General features: G+C 36.4%; 1 protein-coding gene across 3 annotated transcripts in view; it reads right to left on the bottom strand.

Moving 5' to 3' along the window:
• Positions 1–24,282, bottom strand: part of usp (ultraspiracle) — a 223,447-nt gene that overhangs the window by 42,177 nt on the left and 156,988 nt on the right. For all 3 annotated transcript variants that reach the window (XM_069842483.1, XM_069842482.1, XM_069842484.1), the window contains exons 3-5: positions 16,216–16,386; positions 4,176–4,341; positions 583–723 (exon numbers count right to left, since the gene is read on the bottom strand). In XM_069842483.1, the coding sequence (XP_069698584.1) occupies positions 583–723; positions 4,176–4,341; positions 16,216–16,386 (478 nt within the window). The remainder of the gene's footprint in view (positions 1–582; positions 724–4,175; positions 4,342–16,215; positions 16,387–24,282) is intronic.

Genomic DNA, 24,282 nt, shown 5'->3' with positions numbered 1-24,282 from the left:
ATTAGTGGAATATGTCACTAGTGTCTATTCATGCCAAGAACTGTACTAGACCAAAACAATATGACATCACTGACTGATCTGCGGTTGGTTGAAAATCAAAGCCAGTATACGCTATAAAATATAATCCCATAAATATTCCATTATAGCTAACGTTTTTACACATATTATGTCAATTCAAATCAGTGCAATGTAATTAACTATTATACTAGATTAAAAGAAACCTAATATACCTATAGATTAATGTGTACTTGATCTTTTCTGTTTACCACAGCATAGTGATACATTAGCATGGTTCTTGGTTTGGATAGACAATAGTCAGTTATGTATGTAATGGACAGAGAAAGGAACTGGCCCATTGTCTCCTGACTTAGTTGTCTCATGAGTCATGCCTTATTGCCGTCACTTATGAGGTTCAAACCGGCCTTCGGACAGTTGACTAAACAACATTAATAATTCTCTTTTTATAGCGATTGATTGATTTTTTTTTTTTTAAATTCATGTCTTAAAATTAACCAAGAAAAATGTGCACCACACTTTAAGGCTATTGATCTATAACCCAACACCAAGAGATGAGTTGCTCACCTCGAACTCAACCTGGTGCTCTGTTTTGCACTCAACTCTCTTTTCTGCTTCCAAAATGCGTTCAACAGGCATATCTGTATGCAGACTACTAGTCGATTCCACTTCATTCTGATCACGCTCCTTGGTACGCTGGCGCTCTTCCTGAAATTGAAAAATAAACCACAGTAATACAAGGAAATACAAAATAAAATACCACAGGAAACATCATAAAATTCGCTTCAACATTAGTTAAGGGTTAAGTACAGCTTAAGATTAAAAAAAAATCGAATTTTCAAAAAAAAAAATTATGTTTAATGCACAAATTATTCTAGTATATTTTACTGAAAAAAATATGTCAGTATTTGCAATAGTTTTTTAATTGTAATTTAAAAGGCAGGATGCTTCAACCTCAGTCCCTCCTAACTGTGGAGAGTGCCACGTCCATCTATTTTATTTTTTTGGAAAAAAAAAAAAAAAAAATTCTCATACCAGCTGATGAGAAAGAGTTTGGAGATTAAATTTATCAACAGTAACCATCTTAGTAATGACTGCTTGTTTGTAAACACAAGAACATGATTTTTGGTTTCAAGAAATTATAGCCTGCATAAAAAATTCTAATTCTTTTTTTTTCTGGAAAAAAAAAAAAAACATTTCTCATTTCCTGTAAATTACATTTTCAAGACCTGTTTCCCTGATAACTCAAAAAGTATCCAACATTCTATGATGAAAATTTTTTTGTGTATTTATGTAAGTTATATCTATTAAATGATGCAAAATCACTTCTCCATCTTGGATCCATTTTCTGATAAAAAATAAAATAATTAAAAAAAAATGGTAAAATATGAGTATATTGCTTTAACAGAAAATAAAAAAAAATATTGTTTATTAACGAATGTAGTTGAAATGGCATGATATTGCAAACATGAGTTTCAGCAATAAAATAAAAGAGAGAGAACATGAAAAAGTGAAAAGCATCTGTGTTAAAAGGGAAACACTTCATCACTACACAGTGAACTGCCACAATTTTGGATTTTGAAAAATATATAAATAATTTTTTATATTGTAAAAATATTCTTTTTGTATAGCAGAAAGACAGTGTTTTACACCTACTAGTTTTCATCATTGTACAAGTTACAGTAACGGAGGGAAAAAATTTGAATATTTCCAAAATTTTACTGCCATAAGCTGTACCTAACCTCTTACACAATGGGATTATTATTATTATTACTATGAAAACTTTTGTATTCGAACTCCAAGAAACCAAGAAAATGAAATGACCAAAAAGTGGTTTTAAAAATCAGCTGCATAATTCATATATGTAATCAATCTTATTTCGATATCATTATGAAATGAAATAAAAAAAAAACCACTGCAGTTGACTAATGTATTAGACCTGTTCTAAAATATTTCTAAGAATAGAAGCACAGAATAAAGACATTCGAACTATGACAAGATGATTACACATTACTATGAACAGAACGAAACAACATAAAGCAAACAAGTGTAACTAAATTCCTAGTAGGTATTCAAACTTCAGCCAGAGGGGTACTTATCAGTGTTTTGAAATGTTCGAGGGGCAATCAAGACATTAAAAAGTTCGTATTATTTCATATGAAAAACTAATAGCAAGATCTGTGCTAAAATCCTTAAGCGATTATAACATGAAGGGGTGGGAGTGAAAGACAAGGAATATTTTTATAACAGGGTAGAAGAAACACGACAGGCCTCCTTCTGCAGGGCGAATATCAAACTTCGTCATACTTGACAAACTTGAACTGAACATTGTGCCTGTAATGCAAAACGCTAGTACCTATGTTTCAACTCTGGAAATACGGATTCAATGAATGTACAGTATTGCGGTATATTTTTGTGTAATTTTTTACTTGTTCCACATCTCAATGCTATAATGATGATATGAGACCTACAGAGCACAATAAATAAAATGGGGGGGGGGGGGTTAAATTATCAGTGAAACCCCTCCTTATGGACATTCCAAGACACAAACTGTTCTCAAATACGGACATATTTACTGTAAGGTGAACCGGGGTAAATGTAAATTTGGAGCAAGTGTAACTCATAGCATTAAATGCAAAGAGGTAAGTGTTTGTAAAGAGGTGTCTACTATCGAATGTTCAAGCTACTAGAAGCTACGTCACATATATTCTTGAGTGGAAAAATGTTCGCACTCAAAATATAAAATTCTGATCCTATGTGTTTTCTGATTCTTTCAATTTGTCTTAAGTGAAAGTTATTCAGAACAGTAAAAATGCTTATTATTTTGTTTGTGTCATTTTGTCATTTAAATATTTGCAGTATATTAAATGCCCAAAATATAAAATTCTCATTCTGTACAGAATGTAGTGTTCTTTCATAACCACTTGACCCAAGGCATATTCTGATCTTTGCTGCAGAAAAGTACTAGGTTACACTAGCCCCAGCACTGTGGGCAAGTGTAACCTATGAGCCGACAAATATGTTTTGCATTCGTGGATCTCAACTTAATAATATAATTTTTCTTCCTTTTCACCATATTAGGTAAGGTATTGATGGTCATCTGTTCAAATTTTAATTTTAATTCAGCAAGTTATTAAGTATCAAAGTTGAACTATTAAATTTATGGGTTCCACTTACCCCTGTTTACCTTATTTAGAATGAAACAAATTTAATTTAAAAAGAGAGGATACACTTATGCTTGTTATAAAAGCTACAGTTAGATTATGCGACCTACATTCGAATAAAAGGCTGCAAAACGGTATTTGTCGAATACAGGGGGGAGAGCCATTAATCCTTCCCATTGGAGGCTTTAAGGAACCAACCTGGACAAATACCCAATGTCCCATCCCTACCTTCCTGTGGTGCAGCTGTTAGTAAGCATAATTTTACAAGCTGAACTAAAGGGAGGGGCTACTCAGCTTGATGAGTTAATGACTGAATTTGGTATAATTTTCCTCTATTCAATACCTAATTCTCTCTTTACCCTTTCCTATCCAGTCCTCTGACTGAACTCTTACTTTCTTCGACCCCGACAGTATTAGAGCATTCGAGGCCTAGGGATTCATTTCACTTTCCTTCCTACTTTTCTGTTCCTAGTGCTGACCTGTTATGGCACTAAAATCGTCCTCCAGTGGCTTAAGGAGGGAAAGCTGGTGATCAACAAGATCTCCCAGCTAGGCCCAATGGACCCGTCGACCAACAGCAGGTGTGGTCCTCCAGACATTCTGGGGGTTGTGTGTGAATGAAATAGCCAACAGAACATTAAAATATGGTGTTCACTTAAATCGGCTACAACTTGCCATTTTCACATCTCAAAATCTGTGCGTCAGTGGCTAACCATGACAATATCTTTGAAAAATATTGGAGTGCAAAAGGTCAAATGACTTTATTGTCAAATGCCTGGCATTAGAAAACAACAACAACAACATTCCAATAAAAGACACCTCCCAGATGCAGACAGATTGTTATGCTCCTTCAGTATCCGTAAATGAGAGGTTTCACTATGAGAAATCTCCATGGATAGTACAAACATGAAAAGACTGATTACAATTTATGAAAGTTACCAGTATTAAAAATAATTTTAGTGTTCATATGTACAGGAATAAGAAATGTGTTTGTACCTGCACAGCTTCCCTTTTCATGCCCATACCAAGGCACTTCTGGTAGCGACAGTACTGACATCTGTTACGTTGGCGTTTGTCTATTATACAGTTCTTGTCCTCCCGGCATGCGTATGACAGGTCTTTCCGCACTGTCCTCTTGAAAAAGCCCTTGCACCCTTCACAGCTATAAGCAAGAAAACATTAACTGATGATAATGCCGTTTTCTGTATTGTTATGGCAGCACTAGCACCATGGAAGACGATGACAATCTCTATAATCCCAAAATCACTTATTTATAAATGGTATGGTTTAGTCAGATATATGTAATTACTTTCTCAGATATTTACATAAAATAGCAGTATGTATATTGTAATAATAACATTTCTAACATTATTTTTCTATTTACAAAATTCTGCATTTAAATGTGACATCATCAATGTAAAAATAGCCATTTATAATACAAGTGTTAAAAAAAATGAAATTTTATTTTGTGAGCAGTAGTGTTTATAACTCTAAAGACAGAAATAATTAATTTAACATAGTCTAATTCTAAAGTACTTAACCGTGCTATTAATATTCAAATGAATCCATTTCTTTATATATTATTCATTATGGGACTTTATATAAGGAAGGAAAAAACCGTACATAAGTCATTGAAAATAACACTTCAAACTTGTAACACATCACTCTAGAGACACAATGTGATCATTGCGAAAGTTATATACTTAATAGGTAAGAGTTCCGTAAAGTACACAACACTTGATACTCGATAATTAGTAAAGCAACATCTTTAGTACCTGCCACCCTCTGATCGCGAATCCATATAGCCTATACTCGGTCATTCATAGCCTATTCTTATAAATAAAAACAATTAACAATACGGTACGTATCTCAATCATAACAACCTCATAAAATATTACATGACACTACGAAATAATTAAATAATTAAAATACGACCATTTGGTCCAGTGAATATCCGTTTTTGGTACCAGAATAATGCGTATAACACAACACGTTTCTTAATAGAAATTTGGGAAAATTTCAGTATACGGATTCCTCACTGACAATTATATCTTGAAATACTAAAAAGAGCAGATTTGTCTATGTTTGTCGAATGCGCATCATCATGCTTACGAAAAGGTACTTTTCAGTGCCAGTAATTTATTTTGTGTGCACAAGGTTAGAATTTTGAAGTAAGAAGGAAAGGAAGGAATCCGTGTTCTGAAATTTATCCAGAAATTTGATTTAAATAATTAAAATACGATTATTTTGTCCAGAAGCATACATTTTGGAGCAAGGATAATTCCTTTAAGACGTTTCTCAATTGCTATTGTATCCAAATAATGAAAAAACGATCATTTGGTCAAGGGAGCATCCTTGCAAGAATAATTCATTTAACACGTTTCTAAATTAGTTTTCAATCCATTCTTTAATAAATTACTCCAAACCAATGTGAATATATCGTCGATTGTGTATGAAGATTTTTTTTTTGTGTAGGCCCCATTGTACATAATTATGCAAATAAAAAAAACAATAAATTAAATTAACATGGCACGAAACCATTATTATAAGACATACATGAAACAAATATGTATAAAAAAAATGTGCACTTTACGGAATAATAAATATTTAATATGTGCCGCTTATATATTTGTAAAGTTATTCCATCTTCATTTTCATATGGTCATGAAATAAACAACGAAAAGCATTGTGCATAGGGCCTAATTGTTTACGTAAATAAAAAAAATTAACACAGCACAAAATCATTATTATAAGAAATACAGGAAACAAATATATATTTAAAAATGTGCACTTTACGGAATAATTGATATTTAATATGTGCCGCATGTATATTTGCAAAAGTTATTCCACCTTCACTTTTATATGGTCATGAAATAAGCAACGAAAATCAGACATCAGTCTCCTGTGTGGTTTGGGAGTATGTCGAAGCTTCAATACAATTTCAAACAACTCACTGGCGACATACTGATGCGTAAATCGTTTCGAATATCAATTGCATTGTTGTCTCGAGACTAGGCCTCCTGGAATGAGAAACACAGTCTAGTATATACAGTCACGAAGCTTGAGTTGATGAGGGTACTAGGAACAATAGAATGTGCAGGTATTATTTCGCATTGTCTATGATGAGGCGATAGTAGCGATCCTAGTGGTTAACAACTATCTATGGATGCATATTTCCTACGTATTGAGCTTCGTGACTGTAACTTATATGTGATGAGAAAACAATAAAATTATGAAGTGAATAACAAGAAGGCGCTGCCTTGTTAACCCTTAAGCAGTCGCGCTAAAACCACCCTACACACTTAAACCGTTATTATCTCGAATATGCGAATTCCAATTTCAAAAATGTTTACGGTTATTGTTGCCTTACCAATTCTAATAAAGGTACTGAAAGTTTCAGAAGTACAGGATTAAAAAATATGAAGTTACGAGCTCCGTAACTGACTGGGGTGTATAAAGACAGAAATTAAAACAGATATCAAACTTTTATATTTTCATATCTCAACACAGTTACAATCTCAACCATGCTTACAATAACAATCACTAACTACATAAACGTGTCACGCAATTATAAGCATTCGATGAATTCCTTGTCGCATTTGTAGTTTTATAAGAAGGAGGGCCCAAAGGCTTGCACCACGTCTGAAGTTTATTGTTCTCATCTTAGGTTTGATAACAATCGAGATTATTACAACTTCATTACTCATCCTCCTGCCCATCCTGAATTTCAAAAACAGTGGGACGTTATCTTTTCCCAAAAAATTTTAGATACACTCCTTTCTTCTTTCACATCCGAACAAGACATTGCACGTCTCCTAGCTCTTCAAGAGAGTGAGTCTGGAGCTTGGTTATACGCATTACCTTCTCCTCACATCGGCACCCTAATAGATAGTACATCCTTTAAAATCGCAATGGCTTTACGCCTTGGGTGTAAACTCTGCCAGCCACACCAATGTATTTGCGGGGGAATTGCTGATATTTACAGTCATCATGCTCTCAGCTGTATGAGGAGCAAGGGTCGCATTCCCAGACATACATCACTCAATGATATCATTAAAAGATCTCTGACTTCTTGTGGCATCCCGTCTCTTTTGGAACCACCAGGTATTAGTCGCGCAGATGGTAAACGACCCGATGGTCTCACCTTAATTCCATGGTCTAGAGGAAAATCTTTAATTTGGGACTCCACTTGCGTTGACACTCTAACTCCATCTCACTTACCGAATACCTCCAGACGCGCAGCATCTGCTGCTGAATTAGCCGTGAAGAAGAAAGTCAATAAATATGGTCATCTTTTAGACAATTATATCTTTGTCCCATTTGCTGTGGAGACCTTCGGTCCTTGGAGTCATGATGCTAAAGTTTTGGTACCTCAAATCGGCCAAATTTTGATCTCCATTACTGGTGATCACTGTTGCACTACTTATTTGCGTCAACGCTTAAGTATTGCTATTCAATGCGGAAATGCAATGAGCGTTTTGGGTACTCCTCCAGAGTCCAGCCCTTTGGACGAACTTTTTCTCCTGTAAAATTTATTATCTCTATGTAAATGTTTATATTTAGTGTTTATATATGTGTAATTGTAACGGTGAAAATATTGTTAATAAAATAATTGTTTATTTTTTTTTTTCATAAGTGTATATTATTTTTGGGAGTGTTTTTTGTAAGTAATTTTATAAGGCTGTTATTGATATGCTGATAAATTATTTGTAATAATATTTCAATCTTCATAAGGTGTACTTCAAAAGCTATGGAGAAGAACACCGCAAACATTAAAATAATGAGTGCTGGGATTTGGAAAGTGATATATTGTACGTACTTTAACTTCACATGACAAATTTGGCCTGCTGCTATCGTTTTGGTCACCTTTAAAACTGACTTTATAGTGAAAGGTCAAGTAGTGTTGGACAACCCTGGTTGCGAGATCAAGGACCAGTGAAGGCATCATTACGTGGGTAAGATTTCCACGGGAAGTTCTCTCTTTCAGGGTGGGAGAGGTAATTGAGCTGTCATTAGCATCCGCACCACGACTGCCAAACACAATGACACAAATGAAGTTAAGATATAACCGCCCCGCAGTCTGTGAAGCAATTAACCATCTAGCAAGGATAACTGACATGTCATCATTTCGTGAACTGCTGTTCAATAACTGATTATCTTAAATTAACATTAAATTCTACTTTTACCTCTCCGTGTTTAAAAGCGAAACGTTGGAAATGTTTCTTTTGTGGGAATAAAAGATATCTAATGCTATTCAAATTATTTGTAGGCCTACTAGCAGTTTTAACTTTCCTGTATTTAAAACCGAACACATTGGAAACTGTTTCTTTTGTAAGAATAAAAATTGGCAAGTGAAATCTTGGTTCCGAAGAATTTGATGTAAATACGTCTTCAATTAAAATTACTTTTTAGACATAATGACCCTTCGATATACAAGTATTTATACAGGGTGAACCGTAAGTAAAATCGTTCATTTCAGGGGGTTATTCTTTGAGATATTTCAAACAAAAGAGTTTAATACAATTTTGCTCGATTTTACAAACTTTTCGAGACAAAAATTATTTTATACGAAACATTTCACAGCGTGTTTCAGAAATGCCATTGATTCAATTCCCAATATGCTCAGTCAATTTAAGAGAGCAGTATATTAGGTATGATAATAAATTATTGAAAAAGTTTTAGTTTTGTGCTTTAAATGTACAGAAATTTGATCCGAACAAAAGCAAATATTTCAAAATACTTATCTAAGCTGGCAACTCTTAATTCAGTAAAATAAACTTCCAATATAGCGGCCGTTTGCTGTAACGACGAAAAAATACACTATCGTGCAAAAAGGAATTTTACAATGTTACATTCTTAATTAGGCACTCAATCATAACTGATGACTAGACTTCGTGGAATTGCCACGAGAATCGTAAGGTTTACTACGCACGCGGTATAGACTGTATGAGAAGAGGACGTGCAACGGATGGAGTATGCCTCTGAATTAAACACTGAACAGTATACTGCGGTTACAATAAAACCGGTATTCTGCAGTCAAGAAATATAATGAATGATCATTGAAGTAGGAAATGTCTAAACATGTAAATACACAATTATTTTGTAGTGAGATATATTAACTCTTAAAATTTAATGTAAGATACTCACATCATCCTTGAATATGTGCATTGCAGTGAAGAGTTACGTACATTTTGAGTGACTGCAAAGTGAACCTCCTCCGATGGTCACTCAAACAGTTTTTATATTGGAAAATGTACGTTCAACATCACACGATGTAATAGGTGCATATTTGAAGAAGGGAAAGTCACTACTTTTTAGTACACCAACTTCAGATGTCTTCGTGACCTGATAGTACATCATTTATAATACGAAGTTGTGAATAGGCAGAATTTTCAGCAATAATGTTTCTCAACTTACATTTCACTTTTTTCTGAAAATAGTGAAGTGTTATTTTGGATAACGGTTTGTGATACTTTATACACTATATTAAGGGCTTCTGAGAGTTGTACTGGCTGCGGGGGTAAGGGTATTCCAGGGGCAATTGTTTGGAACAGCAACACTCTCATTGTAGTATGTTTGATTGAATTCTTGTCTGCACTGTACAAATGTTAGGCATTGACTATTCCAACCACAGTAATGCAAAAACAAGTGCTTACACAGGTATACATTAGCTGTAGCTGCTCTATCTATTTGGACCGGTCACATCTCTTAACATGAACTGCTTATACTACGAGACCGGGAGGCCGCTCACCTCCTCTATACTACCGTACATCGGCAACCTGATTGCATGCTGCGTGTGGCAATTCAACGAAGTCTACTGATGACAGATCCAAATGGTTTGGTTTATATACTTTTGAATTTACCACAGTTTACAGTGCAATTTAAGGCCATATCAATTGTAAAATGCAACACAAATCGTCACCAAAAAATTCGGTCCCTAAGTATAATGCGAATAGAAATCGTCACAACTAACTGTTAGAATTTTGTCCGTAATGCGCTATTTCAGTGCAATGACGACGTTTTTCGGCATAAACTTCAGACTTCTAGCATCCCCAAAGGATGTAATCAGCCGCCGAGACCGACTAACGTATAAAAACCATTATAGTGAAGACGCGCTGGTCATTTATCAATCCTGTCTTTCACTACAGCGGCGGTAGAAATTGCACACATCGCCGAAAACATGGGAACGTGTTTCCCTCACAACGCCACGGATTTACCTGTGTGTGCTCTCTAAATCGCCATACTTTCTTGACGCTAGGGACGGGCAAACATAACCGGCTATTTTCATAAGATTAATCGTTAATTACAGTTATTTCTGTTCGCCAGTTTAACCTGATAACCGGTTATTTTCATAAATCGCGGTTATTAGAGCATTTCAAATGGCGAGGAATTTTGACTTCAGTATTGGTTGGTTATAATACGTAGAAAAGATTGCCTATTGGAATGTGTCGTAATCAATTAATTTAATTATAGTTTATTTAACGACGCTCGCAACTGCCGGTGTGCTGGACTTTTGTCCCGCAGGAGTTTTTACATGCCAGTAAATCTACTGACGTGAGCCTGTAGCATTTAAGCACACTCAAATTCCATCGACCTGGATCGGGATCGAACCCACAACCTCGAGGAACCTCGAACTCACAACCTACCCAGGATTGACGTGTCGTAATCAAACTTACTATGGTGAAAATTATGTAATTTGTGTTATATTTTCATTTACCTTACTTATAACCCTAGCGTGGGTTAAGTAATGAGCAATTTTATAATCTGTTACTATTTGCATTAGAGTATGTCCACGGAAACCGTGATTACAAACGTGCATAATTTCATAACTCTGTATATTACGAACTTTATATTAGCGCCATAAGGAAGGACGACTCAAAAGAATTCCTATTTTGAATATTGTGGTAGGTATGTTTAATTGGCGAAAAAAACAATAGATGGCAGCAAAAGCGAACAGAAGCTGTTAATATGGGTTTCGTCAGTTCGGGTTTGCCAGATGTTTGCTATTTTTGCATTACTGCTTGTAGTAAATGACCGTTATGATTATGATTATATTTTAAAATGACAATTTAAATTTGAAATAAAAATGCAAAAAAAAAAAAAAAAAAGATCGCGGCAGAAGAAGATATCAGATGATAGACGACATTAAGATAGAATAACTCTTCTCGGGTTCTCAGCCAGGTGAGTTGGAGATTAGCTTCCAAGCTTTCGACGGCTAGCTCTGCCATCTTCTTCAGGGACGAAGTGATGTGGGGCCGAAAAATCGAAAAATCGAAAGAGAATTGGGAGGACAGATTTAAAAGGTACGCAAAACGCGTCCTTGCAAGGGGTTGGAGGCTGTACAAAACTAAATATGTGAGCTCCAAGCCACTAGTCTCACTCCGGGTTACGCTGCTCCACTGAAGGAGCTCTAGAAAATTTTGAAGGGGAAGCCGAAATTGGACGTAACCTCTTAGGTACCACATACGCTAGTTCCTAGTCCCGACCGCCAGGCGCATTCTGGTTGGTGGACGCGGCAGCCAATCAGGAGCTACTTGCTGGTCGGGATTAGGAACTAGCTCCTGATTGGCCCGCAGCGGGAAGTCCTACTTTTGCATATATACCGGCTAGATGTGGTCCCACATCACTTCGTCCCTGAAGAAGATGGCAGAGCTAGCCGTCGAAAGCTTGGAAGCTAATCTCCAACTCACCTGGCTGAGAACCCGAGAAGAGTTATTCTACATCAAACGCCGGGAAAGCCTCAAGTCAGACATTAAGATATATGGATCATATGAGGAGACAAAGAGGAAGGCAGAAAATAGGAAAGACTGGAGAATGCAGAGTTTGCAGTGAAAGACCTACTCTTGGGCAGAAGGCTATGAATGAATGAATGAATAGTAAGTAATAATAATAATAATAATAATAATAATAATAATAATAATAATAATAATAAACAAAATTCAAAATACCGATAACGTAAATTGTAAACAATTTTAATAATGCCCCCCTCCCCATCTTGACAAATTCTGCTTACGCCACTGCTACAAGAATCAACGAATGGTGAACAAAACAGTGAAAGGGAAAAGGTAGTGTATAAAGACCGTAGTTTTCAACTATCTTGGGATTATACGAAAAATCAGGCGATGTTATTTTCTGTAAAATATCTAAGGGGATTTTTGAGAAACAGTAGTTAAAGTTTTCTCAGACGTTTGAGCAGACTTTTGAACAGAATCCTGCTCTCCCTCCCCCAATATTTCAAAGACGTCGGCGCCTATGGTCATGCCTTCATTATTAAAAGATACGACGCAGGGAAATCACGTGCGCATTCATGAAACATTAAAACGCAAGCTATTGACTCCAGTGTCATTAGAGCACAAGCATTTACATGCAATCTCCTGGCGAAACAAACTAAGATTATGAAAAGCTAATTTCTCGGATTGTGGAAGTGCAATTACCCCAGTGGGGGCTGTCAAGATGGACAGGCTGTCATCAGAGTGGCACGTGTCTCCAACAGGTTGCGTCACAGCGCATGGAGGCGGCCATGTGGCAACACAGTGGAAGTGGAGGATCTGCGGTCGGATACTTCTGCTGAATGCGATGTTTTTATGGGCATGGTAGCAGGGTCAAGGTGTAGAGGTCGCTCTACAATGCGTCTTAACCCTAAATTCAGTAAAACAGGGACAGTGACGCGAGGGACTGGATCAGAATTTCACTTGCACATGTTCGTTGTTCTTATAGTCGAATACAATCAAATTAAATACTTGTTTTTCTGCCATTAACTGCTTGAGCGCTCGAGCCTGACAGAGGTTTTTGGCATGTGTGATGTCCACAGCATGACTTCGTCCTGATGACTTTATTACATATTATACAGAGTGAACAATACGCCTGGAATATTGCTAATAATTTCTTACATTTTAATTTTACGACAAAAAGTTTTATAAACAATGCAATATACCAGTGTTCGAAAAAAGTTCTTCGGGCATACGGAGTGTGACAGTGAACTTTACTTTTTTTAATGGCACCCTATATTAAAATTTACATATTCCGAATTCCCACTAAATTTTACGTATGAATGCGTCGAAATTTTACCCATTCACCCGTTTTATGTTTTTTAACTATATATTAAACTTGTTTCGTGGACTTCAAACTTGAGACAAATAAGTATGTAAAATCATGTTGAGTAGGGCATAGAACTAAACAAAACACTATCACTAACCAAACTTTACCATTTACTTACTGGCTTTTAAGGAACCCGGAGGTTCATTGCCGCCCTCACATAAGCCCGCCATTGATCCCTATCCTGAGCAAGATTAATCCAGTCTCTACCATCATATCCCACCTCCCTCAAATCCGTTTTAATATTATCCTCCCATCTACGTATCGGCCTCCCCAAAGGTCATTTTCCCGCCGGCCTCCCAACTAACACTCTATATGCATTTCTGGATTCGCCCATACGTGCTACATGCCCTGCCCATCTCTAACGTCTGGATTTAATGTTCCTAATTATGTCAGGTGAAGAATACAATGCGTGCAGCTCTGCGCTGTGTAACTTTCTCCATTCTCCTGTAACTTCATCCCTCTTAGCCCCAAATATTTTCCTAAGAACCTTATTCTCAAACACCCTTAATCTCTGTTCCTCTCTCAAAGTGAGAGTCCAACTTTCACAACCATACAGAACAACTGGTAATATAACTGTTTTATAAATTCTAACTTTCAGATTTTTTGACAGCAGACTAGATGACAAAAGCTTCTCAACCGAATAATAACAGGCATTTCCCATATTTATTCTGCATTTAATTTCCTCCCGAGTGTCATTTATATTTGTTACTGTTGCTCCAAGATATTTGAATTTTTCCACCTCTTCGAAAGATAAATCTCCAATTTTTATATTTCTATTTCGTACAATATTCTGGTCACGAGTAATAATCATATACTTTGTCTTTTCGGGATTTACTTCCAATCCTATCGCTTTACTTGCTTCAAGTAGAATTTCCGTGTTTTCCCTAATCATTTGTGGATTTTCTGCTAACATATTCACGTCATCCGCATACCTAGACAAGAAGCTGATGTAACCCGTTCAATTCCAAACCCTGCCTGTTATCCTGAACTTTCCTAATGGCATATTCTAGAGCGAAGTTAAAAAGTAGAGGTGACAATGCATCTCCCTGCTTTAGCCCGCAGTGAATTGGAAAAGCATCAGATAGAAACTGGCCTATACGGACTCTGCTGTAAGTTTCACTAAGACACATTTTAATTAATCGAACTAGTTTCTTGGGAATACCAAATTCAATAAGAATATTATATAAAACTTCTCTCTTAACCGAGTTGTACGCCTTTTTGAAATCTATGAATAACTGATGTACTGTACCCTTATACTCCCATTTTTTCTCCATTATCTGTCGAATACAAAAAATCTTATCAATAGTCGATCTATTACGCCTAAAACCACACTGATAATCCCCAATAATTTCATCTACATATGGAGTTAATTTTCTCAAAAGGATATTCGACAAAATTTTATACGACGTCAACAAAAGTGATATTCCTCGAAAGTTACTACAGTTAGTCTTGTCCCCCTTCTTAAAAATAGGTACGATTTTATGGACTCCTTCCATTCTTCTGGTACAATTTCCTTTTCCCAAATTGCAAGTACAAGTTCATAAATTTCGTCAGATAATGCGCTTCCACCCTCTTGTATTAATTCTGCTGGAATTTGATCGATACCTGGAGACTTGTACTTTTTCAGATTTTCTATTGCAATTTCGACTTCAGAAAGTGTGGGTTCCGGTATAAATGGCTCAGCAGTTTGTATTTGAATTTCGTGCCGATCATTTCTATTTGGCCTATGTATATTTAGTAGTTGTCCAAAATAGTTTTTCCATCTGTTCAGGATTGAATGAGAGTCTGCAAGCAAGTCACCATTCTCATCCTTAATCACGTTTACCTTGCCTGATATCTGTTTTTAAATTCCTTTATACCCTTATATAAATCTGGAATGTTGTTATTCTTACTATTTGTTTCTACCTCATTCAGTTTTTCCTTCAAGTAATCTCTCTTTTTATTCCTAAGTGTACGACTTGCTTCCCGTCTTTCATTGAAATAATTATCTCTATTCTCCACAATTGGATCCTGTAAGAATTTCTATTTTGTCTGTTTCCTTCTATCTACTGCAATGCAACAGTCTTCATCAAACCATGGTTTCTTTTTCTTAGTTTCATGATTGCCTATGCTCTGCTCAGCTGCAATTTTGATATTATCTCGGATATTGTCCCACACGCTATTAACATCTAACTCTTCCTCAGCTTCGTCAGCAGTTGCTAAAGCAGCAAACCTATTTGAAATTTCAACCTGATAACGTTGCTTAGTTTCGTCGTCCTTTAATTTCAGAATATTGAATCTAATAATATTAGCTTGTTGCTCTACTCGCTTGGCTACTGATAGTTTTTCTCTTAATTCTCCAATTATCAAATAATGGTCAGAATTACAGTCTGCCCCCCTGAAAGTTCGAATGTCTACTATACTAGTATGTCTCCGTTTATCTATCAAGATGTGATCTATCTGGTTGTGTGTCATTCCATCTCGAGAAGTCCAAACTTTACCACAGATGCTCAAAATGAGAACCGTTCACAGTCAAACAATGTCCCACGAAAACAGATTATGAGATGGAACAGATCATTCATGTAACTGTGAGAAAGACAATGGACTGTTTCCGTGATAGACTGGGACATTGACATTGGACATGGAAATTCTACATATTCAACCAAAAAGCCAGAAACTAAACACAGCAGAACAATACGAAATAAATACACACACAAAAACACATCCACATGAAATTCTCAACACACAACTCAATTTCAGAACACACACACTCTTTGACTCCACATTACACTACACAAACACACCTCGACAGGAAAACGCAAACAAAAAAACGCCAAGACCAACACCAACCAGTTCTGAAGATGGCCCATAACAGGCTGAAACTAGTCAACCAGGTACTATAATATTTAACACCCGAAAGCTATATAATACATAATAAGGTGATTAACAGAGCAGATACCTGTAGACACCATAATGTTTCCCACTGGCTCGATCCCCGCAGATGGAACACAGATGCTTTGAGCCACTGAGCGGATGGTTTGGTGGATATGGCGACGATGTGGAGGAGCTTTTGGACTGCGCAGTGCTTGTTGAGTTGTTTAGGACGCTGCTGTGACCAATACCGAACGAGCTGTAACACACAACAAAACCAATACTTATAAAAACAAACATTAATCAATCTACTTCTGTCACACAATTATGCTTCCAACTTGATTTCTTCACAATGTTAGTTACTCCCAAGTACAGAAATTGTCCACTACTACAAAGCCTTAAATCATGAGGAGTCGGCCTACGTGGGAATAACAATCAAGGTCCATTTAAGAAAGTTCGGAGGCGACTTTGAAGATCAAATGTTTATAAAGATAAGAATAGAGGAGACGGCCTCCAGATATGGAGGGCAGCTGCGAATATATTGAATAAGCAGTCGTGGACAGCCGATAAGGGGTGGTCCTCCAGCTTGGGGGTTGGGCGAAGGGCTAACAATCCATAACCGTAAAAAACAGCCTGTTACGAAACCTAACAATAAGGAAATGCCTGTTATTATTCGGTTGAGAAGCTTTTGTCATCTAGTCTGTTGTCAAGAAATCTGAAAGTTAGAATTTATAAAATAATTATAATCTTCATCTTACGATGTTTGGTGACGTATACACGTCCGTTGATGTGACATATTAATGAATTTAAATACTATTATAGTCACAATCATGCCATGGTATGAAAGAAAAATTTCACAACCTCGAGCGGGAATCGAACCTGCGACTTCCTGTTCTCCGGTCAGGCGCTCTACCACTGAGCTATCGAGTTCGTCTCACGCCAAACGCTTGGAATTATCCTTTCATGAGACGAACTCGATAGCTCAGTGGTAGAGCGCCTGACCGGAGAACAGAAAGTCGCAGGTTCGATTCCCGCTCGAGGTTGTGAAAATTTTTCTTTCATACCATGGCATGATTGTGACTATAATAGTATTTAAATTCATTAATATGTCACATCAACGGACGTGTATACGTCACCAAACATCGTTAGATGAAGATTACATTTGTAAAGTTTCTTTCAAGCCATAAGCAGTGCTGACTAGATCAGACACTATGGACAGTACTCTATAACAGAGTCGCCAGTATGAAAGGATAATTCCAAACGTTTGCCGTGAGACTAACTCGATAGCTCAGTGGTAGAGCGCCTGACCGGCGAACAGGAAGTCGCAGGTTCGATTCCCGCTCGAAGTTGTGAAATTTTTCTTTCATACCATGGCATGATTGTGACTATAATAGTATTTAAATTCAAAACAATTATATTACCAGTTGTTCTGTATGGTTGTGAAACTTGGACTCTCAATTTGAGAGAGGAACAGAGATTAAGAATGTTTGAGAATAAAGGAAAATACTTGGGGCTAAGAGGGATGAAATTACAGGAGAATGAGAAAGTTACACAACGCAGAGCTGCACGCATTGTATTCTTCACCCGACATAATTAGGAACATTAAATCCAGACGTTTGAGATGGGCAGGGCATGTAGCAAGTATGGGCGAATCCAGAAATGCATATAGAGTATTAGTTGGGAGGCCGGAGGGAAAAATACCTTTGGGGAGTCCGAGACGTAGATGGGAGGATAATATTAAAATGAATTTGAGGGAGGTTGGGATATGATGGTAGAGACTGAATTAATCTTGCTCAGGATAGGGGCCGATGGCGGCTTATGTGAGGGCGGCAATGAACCTCCGGGTTCCTTAAAAGCCAGTAAGTAAGTATAAAGATAAGCACAGATTTATTGTGAAATCATTGTTGGAAGCATTTTTTTTGCTATGACTTAGCCCTTAATAGTAGGTAAAGAAAAAACTATGCATATCATGAAAGAGTAATGGAAAGGAGAAAAATTCTCTCCGGCGCCGGGATTTGAACCCGGGTTTTCAGCTCTACGTGCTCATGCTTTATCCACTAAGCCACACCGGATACAACTCCGACGCCGGTTAGAATCGTCTCAGATTAAGCTCCAACTCTTGGGTTCCCTCTAGTGGCCGCCCTCTGCACCTCAGCACATATGTGGACTTCGGTCCTGCGTTCATAGACATCAATGACATCATATGTACTTCGGTACATTAAAATAATATATGATATGCGTAAAATCACTTCGTGATTTAAGACGGCGCTTATTCCGTCGGATCCCGGCCAACTAGTCACTCATATCGAGTGCACCTCAGCACATGTGTGGACTTCGGTCCTGCGTTCATAGACATCTATGACGTAGTGCAGAGGGCGGCCACTAGAGGGAACCCAAGAGTTGGAGCTTAATCTGAGACGATTCTAACCGGCGTCGGAGTTGTATCCGGTGTGGCTTAGTGGATAAAGCATCAGCACGTAGAGCTGAAAACCCGGGTTCAAATCCCGGCGCCGGAGAGAATTTTTCTCCGTTCCATTAATCTTTCATCGAATGATGACGCAGAATATCTGCATGGAAATATCATATGTACTTCGGTACATTAAAATAATATATATGCATATCAAGTTATAGTATGTCTCACATTGACGCCGACTATAATGGGGCAAGAAGGAACATGTCCCACACGAATTGAGCTGTGTAGGGCATGGCTAGGGCTCCCAGGCGTCCCCATCATTCCAGAGTATGTTAGTATGAGCATGAATTCTTATCAGTTTTAAGTTTGCCGGTTTCTAATGCTTCAATAAAGCAGGATTGCCAGATTGGGCTACAAGTAGCCAATTGGGCTACTTAAAATTTTAATTGGCTATTGATTTTTACCATTGGGCTACTTGCGACTTTTTGGGCTACTCAAAAATTTTCGGGGCTATTTTTGGGCTATTTTTTTCTGATTTGAATTTGTGGAAAATTAACAATAATAGGTGTAGTAACAGTCTTCCTCTCCGTGAAAAAAAACCTGTTACAGTGTACGTCTCGCTTTATTCCACCACCACCTTAACCACGAGAAACGACGTACCTATGCGAAATATATATTTATTGTACATGTCACATGACCAATCCAGTGTAAGGGGATTTTCTCGTCTTTTCATGACCAGTGCCAGCAGTAATGCAGTGGCGAAGTGCAGCCTGCAGGCATATAATAATCAGTTGCTGTTTTCTCTCCAATTCAAGCGCTAGTATATTTGTGAATGCCGATGTAGTTTATTACAATAATCTTAAATTAGGAACTAGGATCTTTTGTAAAAGTGATATACAGTTTTTAAGTTATATTAGAGAATTAGACTGCCTCCGTGGTCTGTTGGTCAGCATGCTGGCTTCCAGATCAGGAGGTCCTGGGGTTCGATTCCCGGGCTAGGCTCTCGGTGAATTTTTCTTGAAGAAGAGGAATTCCCTGGGTGTCTAGAGCCTGGAAATTTGTATGATTGTGAGTGTGCCGGGTTAATATAAATTAACCAATCATCACAATATAAAAATACGTCAGGACTGTCGCTGGGCAGTAACCTGAACACACGTTTCAGCGTCACATTGTTGACAAGTAACTCCATCTGTTAGCACAACCATAAAGCATGTAATAGATGCTATAGAGTTACCAACAACGAAAAAAAAAAAAAAAGAGAATTAATTTTTTTACTTTTTGTATCCTAATTATAATGTAGGCTAATTATTCAATTCTGAGTCCTATAGTGAAATAATTTTAAGAGAACTGTGTTTGTTATAGAAGTGATATACAGTAACATTTTAAATTGTAATAGTGAATAACTTTTTTATACATTTATTTTGTTTTGTGATTGTACTGAAAATGGAAATATTTATTATTTCGTTCTGTAATTGCTAAACATAGGAAAGTGGGAGAAGTATACCAAAACGTTTAATAGGCAGTGGTTAAATGGTACTTCATTCTCAAACTGGCTTCAGGATGTGAAAGAAGACAGCAATGAAGCAGATTGTAAAGTTTATAAAGTTCAAATTATAGTCGCGACGCTGTTATTCCCGGCGTGACTCCTCCTCTTTGCTTACGTCTTAGGAAGTGAAGGCTCTATAAAGTCTAGGTAAGTAGTATCGTTCGCCATTTCTGTTCTTTTGTTGCCAAGGTACCATACGAGGAATCTATTTGCCACACTGTTAAACATTATCATGTCGTAGCTCCTATGATAATAAATCAAACGCACTGTAATTCAGCAAATAATTGAGCGGCAAATAATGTCTTCGTGTGCTTTCTGCGAACGCCAACGAAAGAGCCAAAATGGCGGGCGATTATATTAAGTATTTATCGAGCCTTAAGAAATGAATGACGTCTTCAACGGCGAATCACAAGACACACACGTTTAAATGTAGCCGACCTGCAACGCGATTGGCTGCCGGAAATTAGAGCGACGGGACTATAGTGCTCATAAAGGAGACTTGAAAAAAAAAACATTCCGATTCAGTTAAATACATATAATGCGCGAAATATAAATTTGCTATTTATATTGGGCTACTTTTTCTAAATTTTGGCTGCTTTTCCAGCGAGCTTTCGCTACTTTTAGTTATACCAATCTGGCAACCCTGCAATAAAGAGGTTTTTCTCACTTATGAACTCTTTTTGGACTGCTGAGAAGATTCGTGCTCAGAATTATAATATGAATTAATCTTCAAAGACGGTAAATTTGTAGAAAATATTCACTCATCAGAGCATTATTGCTATTGCAGCAACGACCAGTAGCAAAATGTAACTTCGCTGAGTGTTGATCTATTATTTCATTTATTACTGATGCATGTGTAGTACCACCGTTAATATAAGTTGGTCCCTGCCTATTGTATCATGTCCATATATCTTAACAAAATGTTCTTATACATCCCCCCAATATAATATAGTAGTACACAGTATTGCTGCCGCCAACAGGGGCCTGTTTCTCAAAAATACTAGTTTAGTAGTTCACCAGTTACTAGTTACCAGAGTATATTTCGTCAGCTCTAGTAGATTCTGTTTCTCAAACTATTTTACCAGTATATTAACTTGTGACAATTTTTCACTAGTCACATGATCTATTTCACTAGTCAGCTGATTGAGTTCATTTGTTTATAGCCATTGGTAGGTATTGTTATTTGAGGTTAGGAGGCTAAGTTGTTTGTGTTTTGGTTCTTACTTCTCTATTTTCTTGAAATTCCATCAATTGAAAGCAAATTAACTATACTCAATATGATTAATGAATCAAAGGATATATTATTTGGTGCTTTTTCAAGCACAGTAACAAAAATGATAAAGTAAACGAATGGACAAAAAAAATGTGTAATATGTGAGGCTATGGAACTGATACCTCAGAAAAAAGATTATGCATACGTTAGGGACACTTACTGGCCCAACAGTAAGAAAGCAACTTTGACGAGTACCAATTCAAGTTCACAGTATCATAATATGAACACATTATGTAGCTAGTGGGTCTTCTGACGACATGAATGCTACTTATGACTTGAAAAATTCGCTATTTTTTTTTTTTTTTTTCAGTTTTACGTTTGCTCTATTCGTAAATTAGTGTCATTTTGTACTTAATTTGTAGGCTAAAGTTGACAATGTCAGAAGAACTGGCAGTGGAGGAGGAGAGCCAGCAAAAATTACTGCAGTTGATGAATTGGTATCAGATTATTAGGAAAAAAATTCTGCATGTGTTGCTGGTCTAGGGCAGAAAAACCAGATGGCATTGGAAAATAATCAACATCCCGATTTGTAGAGCAATTTGTATTTGAAGCTTTGCTGATAATGCATGACTTCTATTTGTTTGTCTTGTTATGGCAGGTCTCACTATATTGAACAACTCTCCAAGCTTTTCAGCACTTTATTTAAACCATTCATTATATTTAAACAATGCTCCCGTAAAGGAATAATAATTGTTCCTTCTCGATATAGTTTTAGCTCTTCTCACAACAACTTCTTTACTACTTCAATCGGAATCACTAAACCACATATTAAAAAAATAACTACAATATTTTGTTTTGATTATCTGAGAAAGATTGCCACTGGCAACTGATAATATAGAAATCACCAGTCTTTAGAGTCTTGTAGGAATATTCCTGTGGAATACTAGTATAATCCACTAGATTAGCATTTTGAGAAACAGAATCTTTTAGGAACTGATGAAATCGACCAATATTACTAGTCTGTGAACTGGTAACTACTACTTTACCCTTGTAGTTTCTAGAAACAGACTTGTAAAACAAACTATTATTACTACTGTACAGACTAGTATTACTAGTCCGTGAGTTTTGAGAAACAGGCCCCTGGAAGAGTTACTTGTGGTGGATGTGTTTTGCAACTTGTAAAATAGTCACTACCAGTGGCGTAGCGTCAATGTAAGCTAAAAAGCTCAGCTTCCCCAGTTAATAATAATTTCATAATAACCTGCAGTTTACGAACAAAATTATTTATTAATTTTAATAGAGTTTATATTTATGCGTTAAATATTGTGATGCGGCAGCTCAAGATGATTTGTGATGCAGCAGTAAGCTTGCACACACCAGCTTCCAAGCAGACTGGTTTCTTTCATTCATTCTTCTGTGTAACCCACCCCGCAGATTTTCCATCCCTTTTTTAACTAAACTACCCTAGTCGCAAGGCTCGCAAGAAGCTAGCTTTTACATTCAAAATAATTTAGTTTCCGAGTTATCCCTTTCGTGAGTTGTGTTCAGTTGAAGTGTTAGTGTGCACTATGGCTGATATAATAAATAATGAGTGAAATAACAGTTCCTGACACCAATTTACTTGAATTTTTTAGGACAATTCTATTATCAAGACTGACTTACGAACAAAAGTGTGATTAAGAAAACAAATGACCGACTCCCTTGCTGTCAATAAAGGACATAACCAAAACACAGACGCATACTTACGTAATGATAGTAATACTGTATCTATTGACCGTTAATATTGTGATTTTTCTAAGTATGACAGGGAGTGAGCTAGTGTTATACGTATACGTGTATATTTGTTAAAGATATGTGTAAACCGTGAAATCATATTTTACTACGTACCATTTCAGGTCATGCCTTATTTATGTTACCACAGTCTACTATATACAGTCGCGAAGCTCAATATGTAGTAAAAATGCAAACATGGGTAGTTGCCCACCACTGGGATCGCTACTATCGCCTCATCATCGCAGATCTCTCTCCTAGCAGACGTCAAAATATGTTATACTTTCGTTGTGTTCTTTTGGCAAAATTAACACCTTCCTTCCATTATTGAAATATTAAATGTATAAAGTTAATTTATTATTTTAATGAAGTATATTAAATTCCACCATAAACTCGAAGATACCTGCAAGAAATAAGTTAATATAATTTTTGTTTGTGCAAAACGAACTGAAATTTACTGTAATAGCTTCACTCATTCAAGATTATAGCGATAATTAACTATGAAACCAATAAAGATTAATTTGCATTTCCCTTTACACCAATAATAATGGAAATATGAATTAATGAAGTAACTTACGCGTACCGGTACTTGTAGTGTAGGCTTACGTAGTTAACAAAGTGGGATGAGGTTAAGTAATAATAATCACACCAGAATTGGAAATAAAACGTGATCAATAAATTTTATTGTAACAGACTTTTTCTACTTATCTAGTAAAGCAACAAATAAAAATAACAACAAAATTAACAGCTATAATTAAAAACATATCCTTTGAAAAAAAAAGTAGACCTAAGCAATAATAATCCCACCAGAATTGAAAATAAAACGTGATCAATAAATTTTATTAAAACGAACTTAATTTTTCTACGTCTTTAGTAAAATAACACATAAAAATAATAACAAAATTAATAGCTACAATTAAAAATATATCCCTGAAAAAAAAAGTAGACCTAACCTTTATTTCTCTGGAAATTTAGCAGCCTAAGTGACAGAACTTTAACCGGTATCTAATGTCCTTTCGGTTAGACTGAAACATTTAATTGTGAAATTTAAGGATATAATGTATTCTAACAGTCACAAAGAACTTCAAAATTAAGAGTTTTGTTTCTGCACAGCATTCTTGAGGAAACCCAGGAACCTTTCTGAATCTTTCGCAAATCGGAAAAAGGATAACTCTGGCCTCTTTCTCTTACTGTTGCTACAATTTATAGCACT

This window comes from Periplaneta americana, chromosome 12 (assembly GCF_040183065.1).
Source record: "Periplaneta americana isolate PAMFEO1 chromosome 12, P.americana_PAMFEO1_priV1, whole genome shotgun sequence".
Taxonomy (NCBI): domain Eukaryota; kingdom Metazoa; phylum Arthropoda; class Insecta; order Blattodea; family Blattidae; genus Periplaneta; species Periplaneta americana.
This window is presented reverse-complemented; position numbering and strand designations above follow the sequence as displayed.